At 44.1% G+C, this 24,372-nt stretch overlaps 1 protein-coding gene across 1 annotated transcript in view; it reads right to left on the reverse strand.

Moving 5' to 3' along the window:
* The window catches only part of LOC143986802 (vomeronasal type-2 receptor 26-like), a 185,186-nt gene extending 174,622 nt beyond the window's left edge, over positions 1–10,564 (reverse strand). Inside the window, exons 1-2 of the mRNA XM_077485209.1 lie at positions 10,256–10,564; positions 9,149–9,182 (exon numbers count right to left, since the gene is read on the reverse strand). Of these exons, the coding sequence (XP_077341335.1) occupies positions 9,149–9,182; positions 10,256–10,564 (343 nt within the window). The remainder of the gene's footprint in view (positions 1–9,148; positions 9,183–10,255) is intronic.
* Positions 10,565–24,372: the final 13,808 nt, after the last annotated feature.

Consider the following 24,372-nt stretch of genomic DNA (forward strand, 5'->3'; position numbering starts at 1 on the left):
TCCATCATGGGGTACAGGACAGCCAATTGAGACATTTCAGCACATGGACAATTGCAAATACCCCCTACCTTATAAATAGACCTGATCTGGCAGCCATTTTACATTCTGTCTTTTGTCAGTGTAGGGACAGGACACTGTGTGAAGCAGGGACAGTCAGTTTAATCACTAGCTATTACTATTAGGTCCACAAAAGTCATTTTAAGGACTGGTATAGGTGTACAGTATATAGGGTTCTGGTGCACTGCTGCTGACTGCTGTGCTGATGATTGCTGAGTGCACTGCTGACCAATTCTGCAGCTGTCTTTTGTCAGTGTAGGGACAGGGTGCTGTCTGGAGCAGGGACAGTCAGGTTAATCACTAGCTATTACTATTAGGTCCACAAAGGTCATTTTAAGGACTGGTATAGGTGAACAGTATATAGGGTTGTACAGGTATAATATACTTTCTTTCAAATATACAAAGTATATTATGGTGCACTACTGACTGCTGTGCTGCTGAGTGCTGACCGATTCTGCAGCTGTCTTTTATCAGTGTAGGGACTGAGGGACAGTTTGGTGTTCTGAGCAGGGACAGTCTGCAAATCACTAGCTACTAGGTCCAAAAAGGTCCTTTTAAGGACTGGTATAGGTGTACAGTATATAGGGTTGTACACGTATAATATACTTTCTTTCAAAGATACAAAGTATATTCTGTATACTCTCTATCACGGTGCTGGTGTGGTGTCAGTGCTCTCTATCACGGTTCTGGTGTCAGTGCTCTCTCTCTATCTTGGTGCTGGTGTTAGTGCTCTCTCTCTATCTTGGTGCTGGACCACACCAGCACCGTGATAGAGAGCACTGACACCAGCACCCTGGTATAGAGCACTGACACCAGCACAGTGATAGAGAGCACTGACACCAGCACAGTGATATAGAGCACTGACACCAGCACCGTGATAGAGTGCACTGACACCAGCACCGTGATAGAGTGCACTGACACCAGCACCGTGATAGAGTGCACTGACACCAGCACAGTGATATAGAGCACTGACACCAGCACCATGATAGAGTGCACTGACACCAGCACCGTGATAGAGTGCATTGACACCAGCACCGTGATATAGAGCACTGACACCATTATTATTGAAAATAAATGTCTTTTCTTTTTAAATTGTGCTGCAAAGTTTTCCTTAAAAATATATTTCCTGATACAAGCATGACAGCATACATGTATGGGTTAAGCTCCACCCTTCGACCAATTAGGACTGGTTATAAATAAGTTGCCTCACCCTGGGTGGCATTCTCTTTTTGTTCCTCAAATGCTCAACTGGTCATGGCTGTGAATCAAAGAAATGTTTTATTTTTGCCCTCACCTTGCTGGATTCATCTGGCCAGCCGAACAGGTTCCGCCTCTTTCCTGTGACAAAGCCCCTCAGTTTGGTTGTAAAACTTCCATATGAGGGAGACCCCCCACCCAGGCCCAGATACTGGGGGGCTGGTATACTGGTCTCTGGATGCAGGTAAATCAGTTCTGCCTTGTGGTTGGTTGGGATAGACCCAGTTTCTCCTCTCTGGTGAGTTGTGGCCCCACACACACATTTTGTTAGTTTGGCTTTGGGTATGTTGGGTTTCCTTGCAAAGATGTGGGCTTTGAGTTGGCATGGAGCAGTAAAATGAGGTTGAAGTAAGTGCTGGCGCTCTGTAGTAGTGGCTGCCTGGGAATGGATTGGTGGCCACCTATTCAGGAATGGAGCCTCTCCCATCCCTCCTTAGAGCCAGTCAAGGAGGGGTGCTGCACAGAGCAGGTAAGCTTTCCATGAGCTGTCATGGTGTGTCTGAATCATTAGGCTGTTAATATACAAGCTGCCAAAGTAGGTTAAACTGCTGTGTATACTGTAGTATCATTTGTCTCATGGGTTTGTTTGTCTGTAGGACTACTAATGCATGAACTGATATACAGGTGTTTGCTGCAAAGTTGAATCTTTCCTATTAAATCAGCAAGGCTTGGCTTTGCAGGTTTGAGATCACTGTGTCAAATGCTCTAATGCTTGGATTTACTGTTTTTAACCTTTACAGGGCAGTCGCCTAGTGTAGGTGATCCTGCCAGGTATATTAAACTTTCGTTGCGCTGTTTATGACAGAGTGATACTTTAGTATGGATGACACTGCTAGGCATTGTGTCGCTGCTATGCATTTAAGGTCTGCTTTTGGGTGCAATGTGTTTAATGGTATGTATTGACCTATTATGTCTAAATGTCAGAGTGAAATTTAGTGTTCTGCTTAAGTTACAGTGCCTTAAAGCGGGGTTCCCGTGACCATTCCTATTTTATTTTTTTTTGTCATTCAGACACATGTACAATCATTAAGTGATACTCCCTGTTTCTGTTTTTTAAATCAGTTGCTGTCCATTTTCATGTTCAATAAGTAGTTATAAAAATTGATTCTGCCCATTCCCATCTTGCTTGTGGGCATGTGAATCCCACAAGCATTGATTTCCGGGTTACGGTGAATACTGAGCTCCCAGCATTCACCGCTGTATCCCGTGCATGCTCAGTGTTTACTGGGAACAATCCCAGGAGACAGTGCGGTACACAGGAAATAACGTAATAGCCGCAGAATACCCGCCCATATCCGCAGTGCACTGATACAGGAAGCAGAGAAGGACATGGCAAAAACACAGGTACAAAAGAAAAAAATGAAAATTCTGTTTGTAACTGAATACATTCCTGGCATGTGATTGAGCAAAAGATGTAAAATAGGGTGGAGCTCCGCTTTAAGTAATTGGTTTATTACACTACTATCTGTAAGTGCTCCTGTCTAAGGGTTTAACCCTTGCTCAGCATGTAGGTCCATGTGCTGCTTCAATGTCTGCAAATGGGTGTGTGGTTGGCCACTGATATTGTATTAAGGCTATGTCCTAGCCATTACTTCCAGGTATTTATCATGACCATAAACCTGCAGCTCATATCGTGAGCCATGAGTTTACCCAGAGACCAGCCACGATCAATAAGGTGAGGGTCAGGTAGGTATGCTATCCTTAAAAAAAAATATGAAAAATAAATAAATAAAAGAGTGCACGGGCAGTATGGATAGTAAAACTCTCCAGCCCATAAATACCAGTGCCATTCCCCAAAGGAAAAGTGGCAACTTGTTCCTTCAACAGTGACAAGGCCTGTTTGGCTCTAAAGAAAACTGCTATACATTCAAAGTGCTGCCAGAAGGAGCAGACTGAAGGAAATCCCAATAAGGACCATCGTGGGCAGTATGGGGAGTGTGGTTAGCTGACGTGCCCTCCAAGATGCTATGTCAAGTTGCATATCAGGCAGCAGTAAACACAAAGGCAGATGTGTTGACTCAAGTGCAAACTGATTGGGTGGATTTCTAGTCGCTAACGCTCAGGTACTAAGCTAATCAAACCACTGAGTTTGTTTAACCACTTCCCGACCGCCGCACGACGATGTACGTCGACAGAATGGCACGGGCAGGCATAAGGGCTTACATGTACGTCCTTGCCTGCCCGCGGGTCGGGGGCCCAATTGGGCCCCCGCCCGGTGCCTGCGGCGGTCGGTATTCGTTCGGGAGCGATCCCGGATGAGGGGACGGCCATTCATTCATGGCCACCCCCTCGCGATCGCTCCCGACGAATGAAAATCCTCCGTGACATCACTTCCTCTCCTGTAATGTAAACACAGGAGAGGAAGTGATGTAATCTCTCCTCCGTGACGGTATTTTTCGTTCCGACACCGAGGAGAGAGGATCGGTGAGTTGCACCAACACGACACTACACAGTAGAACATGCCAGGCACACTCACACCCCCCCGATCACCCCCCCAATTACCCCTGCCCCCCAGTCACAGTGACACCAATTGCATTTTTTTTTGCATTGGTGTCATTTGTGACTGTAATAACTGTTAGGGCAGTTAGGGTTAGCCCCCTTTAGTTCTAATGTACCCCCCTAACCCCCCCAATAAAGGTTTAACCCCGTGATCACCCCCCGTCGCCAGTGTCACTAAGGCTGGGTTCACATTGCAGCGGTTTATGAGAACGAATGTGATTCGCACCGCACTGCAGTGCAAATCACATCCGATCTCTGTGGGATTCGAGTTCAGCCATACAGATAGTATGGCTGAATTCGCAACGCACCCGCCGCACCCGCCGCAAATTCGCACGGGACCCTTTTTTTGGCCCGCAGCAGAATAGGATCGCATGGGTGTTCACACCATGCGATCCGAGTTTGCAGATCGCACTGCGATATGCGAACTGATCTGGGGGTGTCATTAACATTTCACTGACACTCCCAGCAGTTCGCATAGGGCAGTGTGAACTGCCGCCGGGAGGTATGCGATGCGGGAACCCGCCGCGGATTCGTGGCGTTCCCGCATCGCTCCAGTGTGAACCCAGCCTAATAAGCGATCGTTTTTCTGATCGCTGTATTAGTGTCACAGGTGACGCTAGTTAGGCAGGTAGGTATTTAGGTTCGCCGCAGCTTTTTATAGCGCCAGGGACCCCCATATACTACCGCATAAAGCCCCCTGATTGCCCCCTAGTTAACCCTTTCACCAGTGATCACCATATAACTGTTACAGGTGACGCTGGTTGGTTAGTTATTTTTTTATAGTTTCAGGGCACCCGCCATTTATTACCTAGTCTCACTAGTGTACCCCTAAATTTAGGGGTGTCTACTTTCCAAAATGGGGTCATTTGGGGGGGGTTTGTGCCATCTTGGCATTTTATGGCCTTCAAAACTGTAACGCCCTTAGAAAGCCTGAAGGCGGTGCTTGGTTTTCGGGGCCCCGTATGCGGCTAGGCTCCCAAAAAGTCCCACATATGTGGTATCCCCGTACTCAGGAGAAGCAGCAGAATTTATTTTGGGGTGTCATTTCACATATGCCCATGGCATGCGTGAGCAATATATCATTTAGTGACAACTTTGTGAAAAAAATAAATAAAATAAAAAGTTTGTAATTTTCCCGCAACTTGTGGCAAAATATAAAATATTCCATGGACTCAAAATGCCTCTCAGCAAATAGCTTGGGGTGTCTACTTTCTAAAATGGGGTCATTTGTGGGGGTTTTGTGCCATCTTGGCATTTTATGGCCTTCAAAACTGTAATAGGTAGTGAGAAGTGAAATCAAAAATTTACGCCCTTAGAAAGCCTGAAGGCGGTGCTTGGTTTTCGGGGCCCCGTACGCGGCTAGGCTCCCAAAAAGTCCCACATATGTGGTATCCCCGTACTCAGGAGAAGCAGCAGAATTTATTTTGGGGTGTCATTTCACATATGCCCATAGCATGTGTGAGCAATATATCATTTAGTGACAACTTTGTGTAAAAAAAAAATATATATATTTTTTTGTCATTATTCAATCGCTTGAGGCAAAAAAATAAAATATTCAATGGGCTCAACATGCCACTTATCAATTTCCTTAGGGGGTCTACTTTCCAAAATGGGGTCATTTGGGGGGGTTTTGTACTGTCCTGCCATTTTAGCACCTCAAGAAATGAGATAGGCAGTCGTAAACTAAAAGCTGCGTAATTTCCAGAAAACGTACCTTAGTTTGTAGATGTGACAACTTTTGCGCAAACCAATAAATATACAATTATTGACTTTTTTTTTACCAAAGACATGTGGCTGAATACATTTTGGCCTAAATGTATGACTAAAATTGAGTTTATTGGATTTTTCTAATAACAAAAAGTAGAAAATATCATATTTTTTCAAAATTTGCGGTCTTTTTACGTTTATATCGCAAAAAATAAAAATCGCAGAGGCAATCAAATACCATGAAAAGAAAGCTCTATCTGTGGGAAGAAAGGTACGCAAATTTTGTTTGGGTACAACATTGCATGACCGCGCAATTACCAGTTAAAGCAGCGCAGTGCCAAATTGTAAAAAGACCTCTGGTCATTTACCAGCAAAATGGTCCGGTCTGAAAGTGGTTAAACGGTACATCTGCCTTAAAAGCAGCAGGCCAATGAGCATTCATCAGATTGGCCAGATGAGTCCTCATGCTAGCAGAGGATGCAAGATCCCACCTGTAAAGCCCAACTTTTACTCCAGCGGTAGTTAGCCAGGCCAAGTAATCTTCAACAGACTAGCCAGAAATGCCAGTCTGCCAGCGGATGGTGCAATAGCCTTCGCAGAGGCATGGAAACAGCTATACGGATTTGGAAATTAAGGTTTATACTACCATTAGGCAGTATGGTGTGGCCTGCTTTGCAGTTCACCTCAGTAGACAAGGCTATTTGGTTCTCAGCAGATGAGTTGAAAACAAACTTGGCCAGTAATACGCCTCTGTGGTGTTTGATCCATGAGTGAAATTAGAGTGACCAGCGAGGCAGTACAACCACTATGAATGCAGCAGGCTGTTCTTCCTACTATTCTGTGGGGTCAATCAAGTCCTATGGCTTAACTCACTGAAGGCTTATACCTCTTCTAAGTTAAATGGAATGTGATTTAAGATGGAATCAGTGATGTCTAGATCAGGGACTAATCCCTTAGGCTAGTCACCTAGTCCCATAACAAAGAGTTGGTGGCAGGGCCTGAGAAGAGCTAGCAAAGAGATTGGAAGATCCATAATCGTTTTTCATCACCTAAGCCCAAGTCTGTTCCTCGCGAGGAGCAAGAAAGTTCCTTTTCACTCAAATAAATAATAAATAAATATATTGCAGAAATTAATGCACAATTGGGGCAGAAGGCCCAGGATCAGTGGGGCCTGTGCAGCACTTGTGTTTGTGATGTGATCTGTCTGCAACAAAACCTAGGGACAACAACAGAAGATTGCTGGTGTGCTGGTGGGTTGTACTTTGTGCAGTAAGGAAGTCAATGGAATTTATTTCCCATTTTCCAACTCCTCTGATTCCCACCATGGTTCTTTAGAGCAATCAAGGCCTTAAGCAAATGTTACCAAATCTTGCCCAACAGGAACCATAAGTCCATTGTTCTTTAGTCGGAAAGCAGATTTAGGCAAGGAATGGAACTAAGAATCATGATCCAAAGCATCATATGGAGTCATTGAGAACAATCACTCAAACCGTCAGATAAAGCAGCTACAGTTTCTCTAGATCTAGCTGATATGTACATTCGCATTGCTCTTTTTTTTTTTTATTGCTTTTTAAATGTAGCACTGACCGCCAAAGGAGCTGCTGGTTTTATTGGGCTTACAATTACCTTCTTGTCCTCCGTCTAGGATTTCCCATGGTAGATGGCCCAAAGAAATGTAGAAACTGACACACTATCTTCTTTTGGGTTATTTATTTGAAGTTAAAACAGAGTCTCTCAGTTTAGGGTAGAGGGTTAGGAGGAAGTTCAGGTACTTTTGGACTGCAAGAATAGAAAGTCTCTTATAGAAGAAATCCAGAGAATAAATGTTTCACAGCTGGATTCTCACAACCCTGGATAGACCGCCTCTCACTAGGCCTATCAGCCGGTAGGGTGTTAATGAAAAGCAAAGTCTCTGCCACAGAGTTGGATGTAGAATACTTGTGAAAAGTCTCTGCCACAGACTTGAGCGTAACCGAGGGACATAGACAAATTTAAAGAGCTATCATACGGTACCAGTATCTCTCAGCCGGTCCGGCGATACCGTATGAGTGTAGATCCATGAAGTGTCCTTCAACTGAGCCTCCAGGCTCTTTCAGAGAAACCAGCCTTGCGCATGGCCTTCTCTTGAAGTGTCCTACCCTGGATGCTTCTCCAGTTGCTGGGCCTCTCCTTATATGAGACCACCCTTGAATTATTAGGCCCCGATATCCATTCGAGCCAGTCCCTGCAGTTGCTTCGCCTCCAGGCCTGAGACTTACAATTGCATGGATCCACATCCCAGGCCAGGAGGGCCATGGGGGCTGGGCAGGAGGACCAGAATCCAACCGACAGAAAATATATTCTGGGACGGAACCCCAAAACACGTGATGTCAGTACCTTAAATGCCACCTCCCAGAATGCACAGCAGGAGAACACTCCTACTGGGCTGGTTCAGAGAGAAAGAATGGCATTCAATACACCCAGCTAAACTGCGTTCTCATACCTGCGGCCAAGGAGAACTCAGTGCAATCCAGCTAGACTGGTACTGAAACCATAATTTAGCAAAATTAGCCCTAAAACCCAACTGTGGTCACTGGTTGGTCAAAATATTGTGTGTGACCTCCGATTTAACCTTTATTTCTTGTCGGTCTGGTCATATTTGGTTTTAGTCTTAGTGATTTGCCTGTCCATTATCTTTTGATGACATTTCCTTTCCACAATTTTTGATGATCAGGCTACTGATTTTGCAGCTGGCAACTAGCAAAAAAAGTTGAAGATATACCTTTTCAAGGGTTGGAAATTTGCTGTGAATTTGTTGTGTGATCATAAGCCAAGAAACACTGAATCTTATGATTGTCAACTGTATATAAATGTCAATTTCTCTGACCATATATCATTCAGATACCATGTCCAAACTACATAACATTGAATTCGGAGGTCATTGTGGGCCTCAACTTATTTACTGTGATTTTTACTATGTTAACTAAAGTTTCTGACCACTAACGCTTTGAAGTGCACCTGGTACCTGGGCACAGTGGAGCCAACCATTTTGTAAAAGGTGACAAAACTGATAAGAATGCAGCTTATCAGATGGTGTTCCAAATATATTGCTCATAATGTTCCTAATGGTAGGCTGTATTGTCATCGGTTTTAGTTCAGCCCACAAAATGCCCTCCTCCCCATTGTGTGTAAACAAAATGTATATTTTACATTTCTTTGCAGCTATTGTGCTGGGTTCTGTGGTATTATGAAGCTACTAGTTTCAGTTAACAATGTACAGGCTGATTCCACTACCCGGTTTTATATTTTGCCATTTTCTCCATTTCATGATAAACTTCTGTTTTGTAAAAAAAAAAAAAAACCCAACTGTGGTTTCAGGAATATTAATTTTCAAAAACATATAGCGCATGCTTGTCAGGAGCCAGCGCTACATTCTCCCCCCTCACATTTAGACGATGTCCTCATCGTCTGGGAAAAGGAAAAAACACTTTCAGTCCTAAAAAAATGAAGTACCTGAACTTTAAAGTAGGAATGGGAAATGGAAAGGAAACACACAAAAAAAACATTGAACAATGTAATATTCTAACGGCTGACACAAGCAGGTTACACATTACACAAACCCCGATTCCTGACTATCTACACCACCTACTCTCCGGTAGCTTGATAGATGCTCTTGGTGACTCCTGGAAAGAAAAAAGCACACAAAAGAACAACAAAATACACGCTATTTCTATATTTCTAGAAGGCAGAATCTCATTCTCATCAGACAACGAGATTCTCTCTCCTTAATGCTTAAAATTTACATGCTAGCGTGCAAGAGACCAAACGTTTTTGTGCAGACCCAAAACACCTAGTGGTAAGAGTAATGAAATGCAAGTCTTTCTTTAAAACAAGTGCTGTGGCCCGTGGATGACCTTGACACAGAGCTTTCTTAGGAAAACTAACTCTATCCAGCTAGCCCCACAGTCCTTGTATTTCAGAAAAAAAGAACTCCTTTGAGCCAAGAAAAGAAACAGTCCTGATAGCTATTCTACCAATAAAATCTTGGATTAGGCAAAGTTAGTGTTCTCCCCTGAGCGTCCACCATAGTGATGATGAAGTAGACAACATTGTCCTTTCCCGGCCGGCAAATAACAAAATTGTCTGAGTAAATATGTCTCCCAAAGCTCCAATGCTGGAGACAACCGGCGAATTGCTTGTACATAGCCGGGGAACATCCTTGCTTTCTGAAGGGTTTAGGCACCTTCAAATAGTCCCATACATCGTTTGCATACCAGTTCTCTCGATTCTCCTCAATTTCCCTCATCTCTTTAGGAACATAGGGGAACTCCAGTCCAAATTTTGCTGCCAACCACTTATTCAGCAGCCGCTGGGACCGACCGTGCGAGCCTGGGCAGAGCTCGAGCACTTCCATTCCTGGGAGGCACACAGGAATTTGGTCATTTGCGCACCATAGTAAAGGATGTTTTCTTGGGGTCAGGTAAATTAACAGGTTTTGAGAAAGTCAAGTCTATAGTAGTAGGGGTTCCCGCCCATGGTGATGCACTCCCCGAATTAAGGGCTAGCCAGCCAGAGATATTGCAAGTTGCGGCCACATCATCCGTGTTTGCCCACAACATCTCCTGGGGCAAAGTCTCAAACAGATCATCATCCCCTGAAACATTGGAGAGGGAATCTATCTCCAAGTCCCGCAACTCCTCTACCGGTAAATAATTATGTACAGCCCCTCTCAACACAACTTCCCCAGAGTTCTCACCGGTATATGTGATGGACTTCTTGGGAACGGTCTCCTCCTCTGATCCGATCTGGGTAGACTCTGGGATGGTCCTCTACTGCGGCCGGAGGAGGCCTTGACATAGCCCACTCTCTTTGAGGCAGGCACGGTAGTGGTGGTGACGGTGGACGAAGTAGTGTCCATGAAATCTGCAGTAGCTCCTCCGGCAACAGTGGCAACAGCATCTCCCTCCGGGACACTGGCAGCAGTAGACAACGTAGAGGTTGTAGGCCTCACCACAGGAGCGTAGACAGCAGACTCCTTAGTGGCAACGCCCGTGGTCCAGTCCATGAGGTATGCCCGTGGTGCTACGGTGGGTTGTTCTATCTTGAACAAATACTCTCCACACTGCAGGCACCAAACAAATGGCTGGAGACTTGCCACTAGTCCCACACACTTTCCACAGAGCATTCCTAGGGCCTCAACGTCTCCCGACGTGTACAGGACAAAAACGCCCCTGTGGTAACAGGCGAATTCCCATATCCATCAATAAAGTCCCAGGCAGTCTCACACTTGTGGGATTTCCCACCGAAGGCATTCTGGGTCCCTTAATGGATGATGTCCCTGGCACTCTGAATATTTTCTCTTTTTTTCTTCTTCCGCAACAGAACACAACCTACTTCCTCTTTCTCCTAAGACACATTCACGCGGTGCCTCATGCAGGGAAAAGAAACAGGCAAGACTCCTCCCACTGGTTCCTCCGGTTACGCAATGCACGGGCTTTTTCCAAATCCACCCACAGTTTACGCGCCAACAGTATATGTCAATCATTTCTTGCAGAAACGGCGCAGTCCAAAAAGATAACCCTCTATCATGTAGATTCCACCTGGACAGTTGTTTTTTTTGTTGCAAGAGGCAACGGTAAATCCCGGTCTACGAGCCCCCACATGTAGCACTGACCCCCAAAGGAGCTGCTGGTTTTATTGGGCTTACCGTTACCTTCTTGACCTCATCTCCGTCTAGGATTTCCCGTGGTAGATGGCCCAAAGAAATTAAGAAACTGACACACTATCTTCTTTTGGGTTATTTATTTGAAAATGTATTTGATAAAACAGTCTCTCAGTTTAGGGTAGAGGGTTAAGGAGGAAGTTCAGGTACTTTTGGACAGCAAGAATAGAAAGTCTCTTATAGAAGAAATCCAGAGAATAAATTTTTCACAGCTGGATTCTCACAACCCCCGGATAGACCTCCTCTCACTAGACCTAGCAGCCAGTAGGGTGTTAATGAAATGCAAAGTCTCTGCCATAGACTTGAATGTAGAATACTTGTGAAAAGTCTCTGCCACAGACTTGAGCGTAACCGAGGGATATAGACAAATTTAAAGAACTATCATATGGTACCCGTATCTCTCAGCCGGTCCGGCGATACCGTATGAGTGTAGATCCATGAAGTGTCCTTCAACTGAGCCTCCAGGCTCTTTCAGAGAAACCAGCTTTGCGCATGGCCTTCTCCTGAAGAGTCCTCCCCTGGATGCTTCTCCAGTTGCTGGACCTCTCCTTAGATGAGACGGCACTGGACCACCCTTGAATCATTAGGCACCGATATCCATTCGGGCCTGTCCCTGCAGTTGCTTTGCCTCGGGCTATCCAGCACAGAGACTTGGAATTGCATGGATCTGCACTCTAGGCCAGGAGGGCCATGGGGGCTGGTCAAGAGGATCAGAACCCAACCGACAGAAAATATCTTCTGGGACGGAACCCGAAACACATGATGTCAGTACCTTAAATACCACCTCCCAGAATGCACAGCAGGAGAACACTCCCACTGGGCTGGTTCAGAGAGAAAGAGTGGCATTCAATACACCCAGCTAAACTGCGTTCTCATACCTGCCGGAGGTGACAGCGACACCTGCAGCCAAGGAGAACTGTGGTTTCAGGAATATTAATTTTCAAAAGCATATAGCGCATGCTCACCAGGAGCCAGCGCTACATTAAATAATCTAATCTCTAAAAATGGATGGGAATTTATTTTTATTCCCTTCCCACATACACCTACGTTTTACGCATTACCAAAGCTGCACAAGAGTATGTTGCATCCATCAGGGTAATGTTGTTTAACTGAAAATTTGACCAAATTCATTGATAGTCATCTTCGTCCTTATATTTTGAATGTCCGGAGTTACAAAGGGGCACTATTCACCTTCTTCAATGCGATCCTGGTGGCCATCGATGTGGAGGCCCTTTATGGTTCCATTCGAAACGATAGGGGCCTGGCTTAAATCCAACAAGTTCTATCAGAAAAAAGTTGTTTTGATCGTAAATTAACGCATTGGATTTTATTTTGAATCACAATTATTTCACTTTCAATGGGTCCCACTTCCTCCAGGTACAGGGCATGGCTATGGGGACTTTGTTTGCCCCATTCTACACCAATCTGTACCTGGGAGAGTGGGAACATATGATTAGTACTTCTGGCGATCTGGCCTTTTTATATGGCTATGTGATTCTTTGGTTTAGTTTCATTGATGATTTTTTTTAGTGTGGGGCGGCTCTGATGAGCTGCTACATACTTTTGTGCAGACCCTTAATGTCAACACCTTCAATCTCAGCTTCACAATGTCATGTAATCCAACAAAAATCTAATTTCTGGATATATATATTCATAAAGATGAGGAGGGCATGTTATCCAGCAGCCTTTATCATAACCCATCTGCTGGGAATGGCATACTTCATGCCACCAGTTTTCCCCCAAAAGTTGGTTAATTCAATACTCTACGGACAATAGACAGACAAAATTGTTCGAATGACATCATTTCTAAAGAGGAAGCAGATAAACTTAAGCTGAGACTACAAGCTTGGGGATGTTCCAACAAATGCCTTTTAAAAAATCAATCACTAAAAATAGACAAGAACTATTATACAAAGCAAAAATTCAAAAAACCGATGCAGGTCAACTGAGAATCATAACCCATTTCTCAAATCAACAGGAGAGTTTTAAACGGATCATACTGACATATTCTGACGAATATATACTGGAATTTCCCCACAAATCAAGTTTTTAATACTGGATCGTGTTCACCCAGGCCTTAGGGGCAGGGACTGGAATAAAACATTGTTGCATCGGGAGCACCAATGGATTTTTCAACTTAATACTACCACCTTCCCTGGCCTAAATAAGCCCTTTCTTATAAGCCCTTTTTGGATAGATTCGTCTCTGGTGGTCCAGAGAATGAACTTTAATTTAAATTACTTTACTGCCTAACTCTGGTTTTTGACATTCGTCTTTGAACACATATGTTATATTTTTCTATTACTCTTTTATATACATGGCCTATTCAAGTTGAAATTCTTCAAAGAATCTGCATTAATGGGTTAGTAAAAAGAATATAACTCTGGGGTTCTATATTGTGATGTCATGATTGTTATAATTAAATCACTCATTGACTTCATGATTTGTGCAGTAATTTTCCCCTTTTTCGTTCTTTGTATTTTTCATCTGGTTTCTTTTTTTTCCCCCCTCTCCCTTTGTTTTTTCCTCCTGCCCCTTTTTGCATTTATTTTTCTCTCCTCCTTTGTGGATCACATTGTTTTTGGAAATATTGATGCAACATATCAACTGTATTTTCTCAGATTCCTAAGTCTAATTCTCTTCTTGCTTTCCCCTTGTTCTCCTTTTTCGTTTTTTATTTTCATTTTTCGTTTCCCTTTTCTTTTTCTCCTTTCTTCTAATTCGGCTTTCTTTCCCTTTTTCCTCTCCCTTTCTCACCTTTTGTTTCCTTTTTTCTTATGATGACTTTTAATTTTTATCTTTCGCAGTTTGGTTCATGTGCGGCTCTACCGTTGCACTGCCAGCTACTTCCCCAAGCCGTACGGACCGCTCCTCCTCCAGAGGGCGGTGACGACAGAGTTGGTCTGGGTTGGGACTCAGGGTTTCACCGTGTCATGTGTCCACCCTCAGCCGGGTTTCCAAGGCAGCGCCTTTGTTGTCCTCCGATCAGTTCCGATCGGAGGCGCTGATGCTGTCATGTGACCAGCCTTGGCCGGTCTCTATGGCAGCGTTTCCTGATCCATCCTGGGCAGTAGGCTTTGCATCCCAACACACGTTCCAACCAGTGTGTGGGCAGGACGGAGTGGTACACCACCCTCCCAGGGGAGATGTGGGGACCTGTCATGATGTTTAGGTGGGAAGGGGAGGGCACACCTTGGCGGCGTGTTACACTGCCCCAGGTGTGGCACATTTAGTTCAGCCAGCAATCTTCATTTAAGCTCTATTTAACAGCAGCTGTAAGAGAACTATCATTGCGTTCCAGGCGCACTCGCGCATGCAGGAAGAACTCAGAAGATCATAGATGCGCCAATACGCAAAAGCAGTGTACGTATCTGTAGGAGCGCGTGCGCGCTCTCCTTTGGCACCAGATGGCCTATTTAAGGGACGCACTGAATTCAGACAGATGCTGACTAGACATGTGCAGAGCAAAATATTTCGTTTCGGAATTTCGGTTTCGTCCGAAAACTTAATTTATTTAGTTACTCCCGAAATTCGTTTTTATTTATTTCGTTTTTCGTTCAAAAATTGCATTCGTCCGTTTTCGGGAGCAGTGATTTTAATAATGATTAAAGTGAAACAATAAAAGTGTAATATTCCTTTAAATTTCGTAGGGGGGGGGGTGTCTATAGTATGCCTGTGAAGGGGCGCATGTTTCTGGTGCTTAGAACTGTCCCTGCACAAACTGTCATTTATGCAGGAAAAAAAGTCCTTTAAAATCACTCGCAGCTATTGTGAATTGTCAGCTCCGTAATACAGAGAACACTCATTGAAAGTCATTGATAAAAAAAAAAAAATAATAATAATAATAAAAAGCGTGGGGGTCCCCCAAATTCAATTACCAGGCCCTTCAGGTCTGGTATGGATATTAAGGGGAACCCTGCGTCAAATTTAAAAAAAAATTGACGTGGGGGTCCCCCTAAAAATCCATACCAGGCCCTTTATCCGAGCACGCAACCTGGCAGGCCACAGGAAAAGAGGGGGGACGAGAGAGCGGCCCCCCTCCCTCCTGAACCGTACCAGGCCACATGCCCTCAACATTGGGAGGATGCTTTGGGGGTCTGTGACCCCTCAAAGCACCTTGTCCCCATGTTGATATGGAGAAGGGCCTCATCCCCACAACCGTGGCCGGTGGTTGTGGGGGTCTGCGGGCGGGGGGCTTATCAGAATCTGGAAGCCCCCTTTAACAAGAGGACCCCCAGATCCTGGCCCCCCTGTTTGAAATGGTAAGGGGGTACAAAAGTACCCCTACCATTTCACAAAGAAAGTGTAAAAAATAGTTAAATAAGACAAACACACTTTTGAAAAAATTCCTTTATTAAAAATAAAAAATAAAATAAAAAAAAGATTCCAGCAGTGGTAATCCACTCTTGCTATCCAGCGACGGACGATCATCTCTCCGGGGTCCAGCGATGGCTCATCTGAATCAGCGCAGCGAATCCATCCATCTTCTGTCTCCACGGAGGAGACACTGCGGGATCCCGGTGTTCTGCCATATAGTGTCCGGCCATGATATAGTGTCCGCCCCGTACTGCGCATGCGCAGTATGGAGCAGACGAAGCTTCGGAAAATCTCCAAAGCTGAACATCGCCTGCGCCGTGAGGGGAGGTGGTAGCCCCACCATCCAAGCGGATGCCCCACCATCCAAGCTGCGCTCGGCTCTTTTATATTCCTAGGAGGTTCTTTATAAAAGGGGTTCGGCGCCACTGTAAATTTGCTCAAATGGGGTGTGTACATAAAATAGAGGTACGCCTCCACCATTAGCCTATCACAGAACCACAAGAGGTGTCATATAGATATCAGATCCTATCCAGAGGAGTGTATATATGAATTACACAGGAGGAGAGAGGGAAGGGAAGTACATATATAAACCCCCCCCAAAGCTAACTACTACTAGTATGCAGAATATAGAAAATAGAGACACACTGCCAACAATATTATACAACAATTCCTGAACACAGCCAATCAGGTACCCCAAAAGATGGCTATAAATTAGACCAAACTTGACTACGTGGACACAAAACTAGACAACCACGTAAGCAGCGGGAATTAGTAATATGGTAAATAACATATGCATAGCGTGCAGTAGTGATAAATACGTGGTAAATAATAAGATATTAATATGCCACTAAATTGATAAGTGTGTTGAAAAAATTAACACAGTGAAGTTAATTGCATGAATAAAGATAAATAAAAGTAAAAATACGGTGACCATACAGTGTAATATACCCTCAAATAAATATGTGATAATACCAGGAATGTAAATCCATAAATATTAAATAAATCAATGTGATAATTATTACCCAAGAAAATGCATATAAATCTCAAAGTTAGCCCCAGATAATCTATTAAGAGCTATAAATACAGTCCAAAAAGTGAAAAAATATATTACTAGTAAAAATTAAAAAATTACCGTATTTTTCGGACTATAAGGCGCACGTAAAAGCCTAAATTTTCTCACAAAATCGACCGTGCGCCTTATAATCCGGTGCGCCTTATATATGACCTGTTGACATCGCTGGAGTTCTTTGGTTAATGCACGCGGAATGATGGCAAGCACCGAATTCGTTTTCTTCACTTGGGCTTTAACAGTATCTGTCAGATGGGCGCGCATGGAGTCACAGATCAATAGGGATGGAGATTCGTGGAAAAAGCCACCCGGTCTCTTACCGTAAACTGACGTACCGTAAACCTCTCTCAGGTTGTTCTACTGCGTGACTGATAGCGATGAGTTTGAAATCCGCTTCGTAAGCATGTCTCTTAACAGGAGCCATTTTTGGGGCAGCGGGTATACCGTAGAAAATGAACGAATGAATGCGCACACCTCCTGACTAAGATGGCCGTAATGCCCAATCCAAGCAGTGCAGCTTCGTGGGCATTACGGCCATCTTAGTCAGGAGGTGTGCGCATTCATTCGTTCATTTTCTACGGTATACCCGCTGCCCCAAAAATGGCTCCTGTTAAGAGACATGCTTACGAAGCGGATTTCAAACTGAAGGCTATCAGTCATGCAGTAGAGCATGGAAATAGAGTAGCTGCGAGAGAATTCAACATTAATGAATCAATGGTACGGAAGTGGAGGAAGCAAGAAGATGCCCTGCGCCAGGTAAAGAAGACCAAACTGAGTTTCCGAGGAAACAAAGCAAGATGGCCACAGTTGGAGGACAAAATTGAACAGTGGGTTATTGAACAGAGAACCGCAGGTAGAAGTGTCTCTACTGTCTCTATTCGACTCAAAGCAACAGCGATCGCACGCGACATGGAGATCAACGACTTTCGAGGAGGTCCCTCTTGGTGCTTCCGTTTCATGAAAAGGCGGAATCTCTCTATCCGCACAAGAACCACTATGTCACAGCAACTGCCAAAGGATTACGAAGAAAAGCTGGCCATTTTCCATACCTACTGCAAGAACAAGATCAATGAACAGAAAATCCGACCAGAGCACATCACCAACATGGACGAGGTCCCCCTTACCTTTGATATCCCTGTAAACCGTACTGTCGAGAGAACAGGGACCAGTACGGTATCTATACGCACTACAGGAAACGAGAAGTCATCCTTCACTGTAGTTCTCGGTTGCCAGGCTAATGGCCAGAAACTACCACCCATGGTAATTTTCAAGAGGAAGACTCTGCCAAAAGAAAAGTTTCCGGTTGGCATCATCATCAAGGCTAACCCGAAGGGCTGGATGGACGAGGAGAAGATGAGTGAGTGGCTGAGAGAGGTTTACGTCAAGAGACCGGGTGGCTTTTTCCACGAATCTCCATCCCTATTGGTCTGTGACTCCATGCGCGCCCATCTGACAGATACTGTCAAAGCCCAAGTGAAGAAAACTAATTCGGTGCTTGCCATCATTCCGGGTGGATTAACCAAAGAACTGCAGCCACTAGATATAGGTGTCAACAGGTCATTTAAAGTTAAATTGCGAGCTGCGTGGGAGCATTGGATGACAGAAGGCGAACACACATTCACCAACACAGGGAGGCAACGCCGGGCGAGTTACGCCACTATCTGCCAGTGGATCGTGGATGCCTGGGCGAAGGTATCGGTCACCAGTGTAATCCGAGCTTTCAAGAAGTCCGGAATTATCACTGAACAGCTAAGTACCGGTACCGATGACAGCAACGAGACTGACTCGGATACTGATGAGAATGATGAGAGGGATACGGGCGTGCTTGATGCCGAAATTGCCCAATTGTTAAACTCAGACACTGAAGATGAAGAATTTGATGGATTTGCGGGAGAAGAATAAAGTGAAAAAGTGAGTGTCTGGTTTTGTATTTAATTGAACAGTGTTAAGAGTTATTGTTATAGACCATTTTATGGTTATTGCTAAAGAGTTGAATAAAATTTGACTTACAGTACCGCATCAGAGTTGTGTTTCATTAAATGCGCCTTATAATCCAGTGCGCCTTATAGTCCGATGCGCCTTATATATGGAAATATCCATTATATCAGCCGGTCGTTGCTAGTGCGCCTTATAATCCGGTGCGCCTTATCGTCCGAAAAATACGGTAGTAAATTAATAAGTCCACAAAATCTTCACAGCAAAAAGAGTGCAGTAGGTGAAAAAGTGACTGGTGCCCAGGAACAGATTTTCAGGTGACTTTCGTGCTCACCCACTTTAGCTCCCCACTCACCGAAACTATGAGCCCACACAGGGCAGTCAGGCCCGTAGATATCACACTGCTGACGTAGATGCGCTGATGAGAGATTATTTGCAGAGATTGTAGTCCACTCAAGTCCTGATGAGCAGGTGAGACTGATATTGGTATTCAGAGTTTCCTCAAGGAAAAAAAGAAGGGGGGAGGATTCCATAGTGTAGTAATTTCAACAAAGGTGTGTAGTTTTAAGGCCATTAATGAACAGTGTTTGTCAGTTAGCCGCTCGGGTGGAAGACCAGACGGCATATTGACTCCCTATACCCTGCTTCTGTAACCAAGTACTTCCACCCGAGCGGCTAACTGACAAACACTGTTCATTAATGGCCCTGTAGGATGGAACACCTGAGGGAGGTGGGACTACAAAATAGAGTGCCCTATCGTAATCTATAGGCGGGTCTGTTCTAGGATTCATAAAGTGTGGCTGTGCGGGTGCGTGTTATCGTCACTGAGGATGTCTTATGATGAAACGCGTATGATGCAATCACGCACGCCACTTCTGCATTGTCACGTGTGTTAGGTGGAACGCAGGACGGAACGCACGCTAGGTACGGTTGCCTACGTGCTTGCTCCCGTGCTAAAGCTGGGCATTGTGAGCCTTCATACAGGTGGTAGCGCTACACCCCCGTGTGAGGACCGACGGCGGAGCCATCTCCATCCCCCCAGTTGTTAGCCTGTTTGAACGGAGTGGACTGTTGACTTGGGGACTGGTCGGATGCACTGAATCCCCCTGTCCATCCAACCCTGCTGCCTAGGATTATATTTAACATCCTCTAATATCAGCGCCTTAAAAAGCTTCTCACCAGGGCTCGCTATAGGGCTTATGGTTTTGGAGAGGTGCATATACCTTTAGCCACCTACACTCTGTGCACAGTATGAGTCTTTCATATATATAGACTTATATTTTACATTTTGCATTTTTTCTGCATTTTTGACTTTTATTTTCAGCTTTATTTTTCAAATTTATTATATAGATTTTTGGGTTTTTTAATCATATATATTTTTTATTCCTTGGTACCGATACTTACCCTTTGTGTCATACTGGGTTGGTACATTATATACCCCCCAAAGGGTTTTTTGTGTGGTATTTTCTGTGAATGCCTAAAACAATTTTTTTTTTTTTTTTTGTAGTTTAGCTCATTTTATATATTTATCTTCTGTTACTACAATTTTTGTTATTATATTTTTATTTTTGCAAAACACATCTCTGTCTGAATACCGATGTGTGAATAAAAGTTTATGGTTTTTTAAAACTACACACCTTTGTTGAAAATACTACACTATGGAATCCTCCCCCCTTCTTTTTTTCCTTGAGGAAACTCTGAATACCAATATCAGTCTCACCTGCTCATCAGGACTTGAGTGGACTACAATCTCTGCAAATAATCTCTCATCAGCGCATCTACGTCAGCAGTGTGATATCTATGGGCCTGACTGCCCTGTGTGGGCTCATAGTTTTTTAATTTTTACTAGTAATATATTTTTTCACTTTTTGGACTGTATTTATAGCTCTTAATAGATTATCTGGGGCTAACTTTGAGATTTATATGCATTTTCTTGGGTAATAATTATCACATTGATTTATTTAATATTTATGGATTTACATTCCTGGTATTATCACATATTTATTTGAGGGTATATTACACTGTATGGTCACCGTATTTTTACTTTATTTATCTTTATTCATGCAATTAACTTCACTGTGTTAATTTTTTCAACACACTTATCAATTTAGTGGCATATTAATATCTTATTATTTACCACGTATTTATCACTGCTGCACGCTATGCATATGTTATTTACCATATTACTAATTCCCGCTGCTTACGTGGTTGTCTAGTTTTGTGTCCACGTAGTCAAGTTTGGTCTAATTTAGAGCCATCTTTTGGGGTACCTGATTGGCTGTGTTCAGGAATTGTTGTATAATATTGTTGGCAGTGTGTCTCTATTTTCTATATTCTGCATACTAGTAGTAGTTAGCTTTGGGGGGGTTTATATATGTACTTCCCTTCCCTCTCTCCTCCTGTGTAATTCATATATACACTCCTCTGGATAGGATCTGATATCTATATGACACCTCTTGTGGTTCTGTGATAGGCTAATGGTGGAGGCGTACCTCTATTTTATGTACACACCCCATTTGAGCAAATTTACAGTGGCGCCGAACCCCTTTTATAAATAACCTCCTCTGATTCTGGTTGCATCCCCTTAGCGGGTAGTAACTTTTAGGGTTGGCGACATTGGTTGTGAGTCCTTCTATTTACGCCTACATCTCATTTGAGCCTCCGTAGCGCGGCCTGGGATCTGTAAGGTCTGAGAACACATTCTTTTGATCTTTTATATTCCTACTCTATGTCCACTTGGATAGTGGGGATAGAACCTGGACTCACGGCGCAGGCGCCGTTCATCCTCTGCAATTTTTGGAATCTGTGTTGCTGTGTACTGCGCATGCGCAGTACACAGCGGACACTATCGGATGGGGGACCTTATATGATAGGACACTGGCGGCCTGACGTTTGTTTTATGCGGAGGGCGGGGCCACCCGTCACCTGACCCCGCCCCCTCTGACGCAAGGGGAAACCCGGGTTTCCCCGTGACGTATGGGTGACCCCGCCCCCTCTGATGTAACGGAAACCTGCCTGTGTTACATCAGAGGGGTGCGGGGTCACCCATACGTCACAGGGAAACCCGGGTTTTCCCTTGTGTCAGAGGGGGCGGGGTCAGGTGACGGGTGGCCCCCCCCTCCGCATATAACAAACGTCAGGCCGCCGGAATCCCCGCAGTGTCTCCTCCGTGGAGACAGAAGATGGATAGATTCGCTGCGCTGGATCAGATCATCCATCGCTGGACCCCTGAGATCCGTCGCTGGATAGCAAGAGTGGATTAGCACCGCTGGAATCTTTTTTTTTTTTTTTTATTTCTAATAAAGGAATTTTTCAAAAGTGTGTTTGTCTTATTTAACAATTTTTTACACTTTCTTTGTGAAATGGTAGGGGTACTTTTGTACCCCCTTACCATTTCAAACGGGGGGGGCGGGATCTGGGGGTCCCCTTGTTAAAGGGGACTTCCAGATTCTGATAAGCCCCCCGCCCGCAGACCCCCACAACCACCGACCTTGGTTGTGGGGATGAGGCCCTTGTCCTCATCAACATGGGGACAAGGTGCTTTGAGGGGTCACAGACCCCCAAAGCATCCTCCCAATGTTGAGGGCATGTGGCCTGGTATGGTTCAGGAGGGAGGGGGGGCCGCTCTCTCGTCCCCCCTCTTTTCCTGCGGCCTGCCAGGTTGCGTGCTTGGATAAAGGGTCTGGTATGGATTTTTAGGGGGACCCCATGTCAATTTTTTTTTTAATTTGACGCGGGTTCCCCTTAATATCCATACCAGACCTGAAGGGCCTGGTAATTGAATTTGGGGGACTCCCACGCTTTTTTTTTTTATTTATTTATTTTATCAATGACTTTCAATGAGTGTTCTCTGTATTACGGAGCCAATAATTCATAATAGCTGCGAGTGATTTTAAAGGACTTTTTTTCCTGCATAAATGACACTTTGTGCAGGGACAGTTCTAAGCACCAGAAACATGCACCCCTTCACAGGCATACTATAGACACCCCCCCCCCCCCCCCCCGCCCACTACGAAATTTAAAGGAATATTACACTTTTATTGTTTCACTTTAATCATTATTAAAATCACTGCTCCCGAAAAAACTGCAGTTTTTAAAACACTTTTTAGGACAGTAACTTGCAGAATCTTTTCTCTCTGTCAAATCTTTTTTCTCTGTCGAATATTTTATCTATATAATCTTGGACTAATAGAGGTAAGGTTAGGCACATTCGACCACAGGTTCTATAGACACAGATTGTTATTGTCAGAGTCATGTCGAATCTCCTATTCTATATCGAACTGTAACAACTAAAACGAAAATAAAGCATTTATTTATGTCGGATTTTTCTTTTTTTTTCGGATTCTGTGCTTTCGTTATCGTTTGTCAAAATGAAAACGAAAATAGCTGAAATTCGGACGAAAATGCATTCGGACGAAAACGAATGCACATGTCTAATGCTGACTGATCTTCAGCTGTTCCTGTATCTGTATCCTGTTACCTGCCTGTTACCTGTTGGTGAACCTTGGCTTTCCCTAACCTTGCTGCTGGACTCTCCTACACATCTGATTATCGGTTCCTGATCCCGGCTTCCTATTTTACCCTGCTCCTGCCTGATGTCTTTGCACCTTGCTGCCCGCCTGCTACCGAACCCGGCTATCCTTCTGACTATGCGTCTGTCTCCTGTTTGGCTCTACTCTGCCATCCGAGTATCTGCAACCATGTTCCTTTGACCTGCTGCGACTTTCTGCCTTCCAAGAGTTGCATCCTCTGCTTCAGGCTTCCAGGGCTACATCTGCAGGCACTCGTGTTCCTCCTGTCCCTTGGTTCCTTCTGTCTCCACTCTCAGCAGGACCGAGGCTGGAGGTACAAGAGAGGCTGACCTTGTCATTTCAGACTCTGACAAGGTACATGACAGTATCAGTCAGCCATCAATGGAGTCTGAAAGGGAGGCCTTTCAGACTCCATTGTGGCCACGCTTTCCTTTGGATCCAGACGGCCTATTTAAGGGGCACACTGACTTCCAACAGATGCTGACTGATCTTCAGCTGTTCCTCTATCTGTATCCTGTTGTTACCTGTTGGTGAACCTAGACAAGCACTGTTTGTTATGGGGTAAGCTTTTTGCTAAATTTTTTGATGTGTGTTTTATCATTTATTCACACACCTCAATCTAAACCTTTTATTTTATATTCAACCTAGGTTTATCCTCATTCCCTCATTATATCAAATACCGGCATATTGCTGTTTTCCTGTTTGTTTGTTTTTTGTCTTACCATCTACAGCCTATGATCTTTTTCAACCTGTGAAATCTGTGGATACATTTTTCCTCTGGGGTGACTACACTGTATTTTTTGAACAATCTTTTGGGGTTCCTCTGTGATCAGAAGTGATCCTAAAAACATTAATAGGTAGGTCACTTTACTGTAATGTATGGTCTCTATCTCCCTTTTGGCATAATAAATATCAATAATATTAATCATTAAGTTTTTTTGGCTCATCACTCCGATCATCCATTAAATCCTTTTCGTATTTTATATTTATTTTTATGAATAGGTGTATGGTGTGGCCACAGATGCCACGTTAATCGCTAAGAAGTAGTTTCTGGCAATCCTCTCTGCTCTTGAGTCAATGTGATCTGCACTGTTTGGTTGACCCATTCATCCCGCTCTTGTCTCTCGTCTCAGGTCTCCTTTAGACATGTGCATTCGTTTTCGTCCGAATGCATTTTCGTCCGAATTTCAGCTATTTTCGTTTTTGTTTTGACAAACGATAACGAAAGCACAAAATCCGAAAAACGAAAGATCCGACATAAATAAATGCTTTATTTTCGTTTTCATTGTTACAACAGT

The sequence above is a fragment of the Lithobates pipiens genome, unplaced genomic scaffold (genome assembly GCF_037356315.1).
Source record: "Lithobates pipiens isolate NorthernLeopardFrog02 unplaced genomic scaffold, aLitPip1_a1.2 Scaffold_18, whole genome shotgun sequence".
Lineage (NCBI taxonomy): Eukaryota > Metazoa > Chordata > Amphibia > Anura > Ranidae > Lithobates > Lithobates pipiens.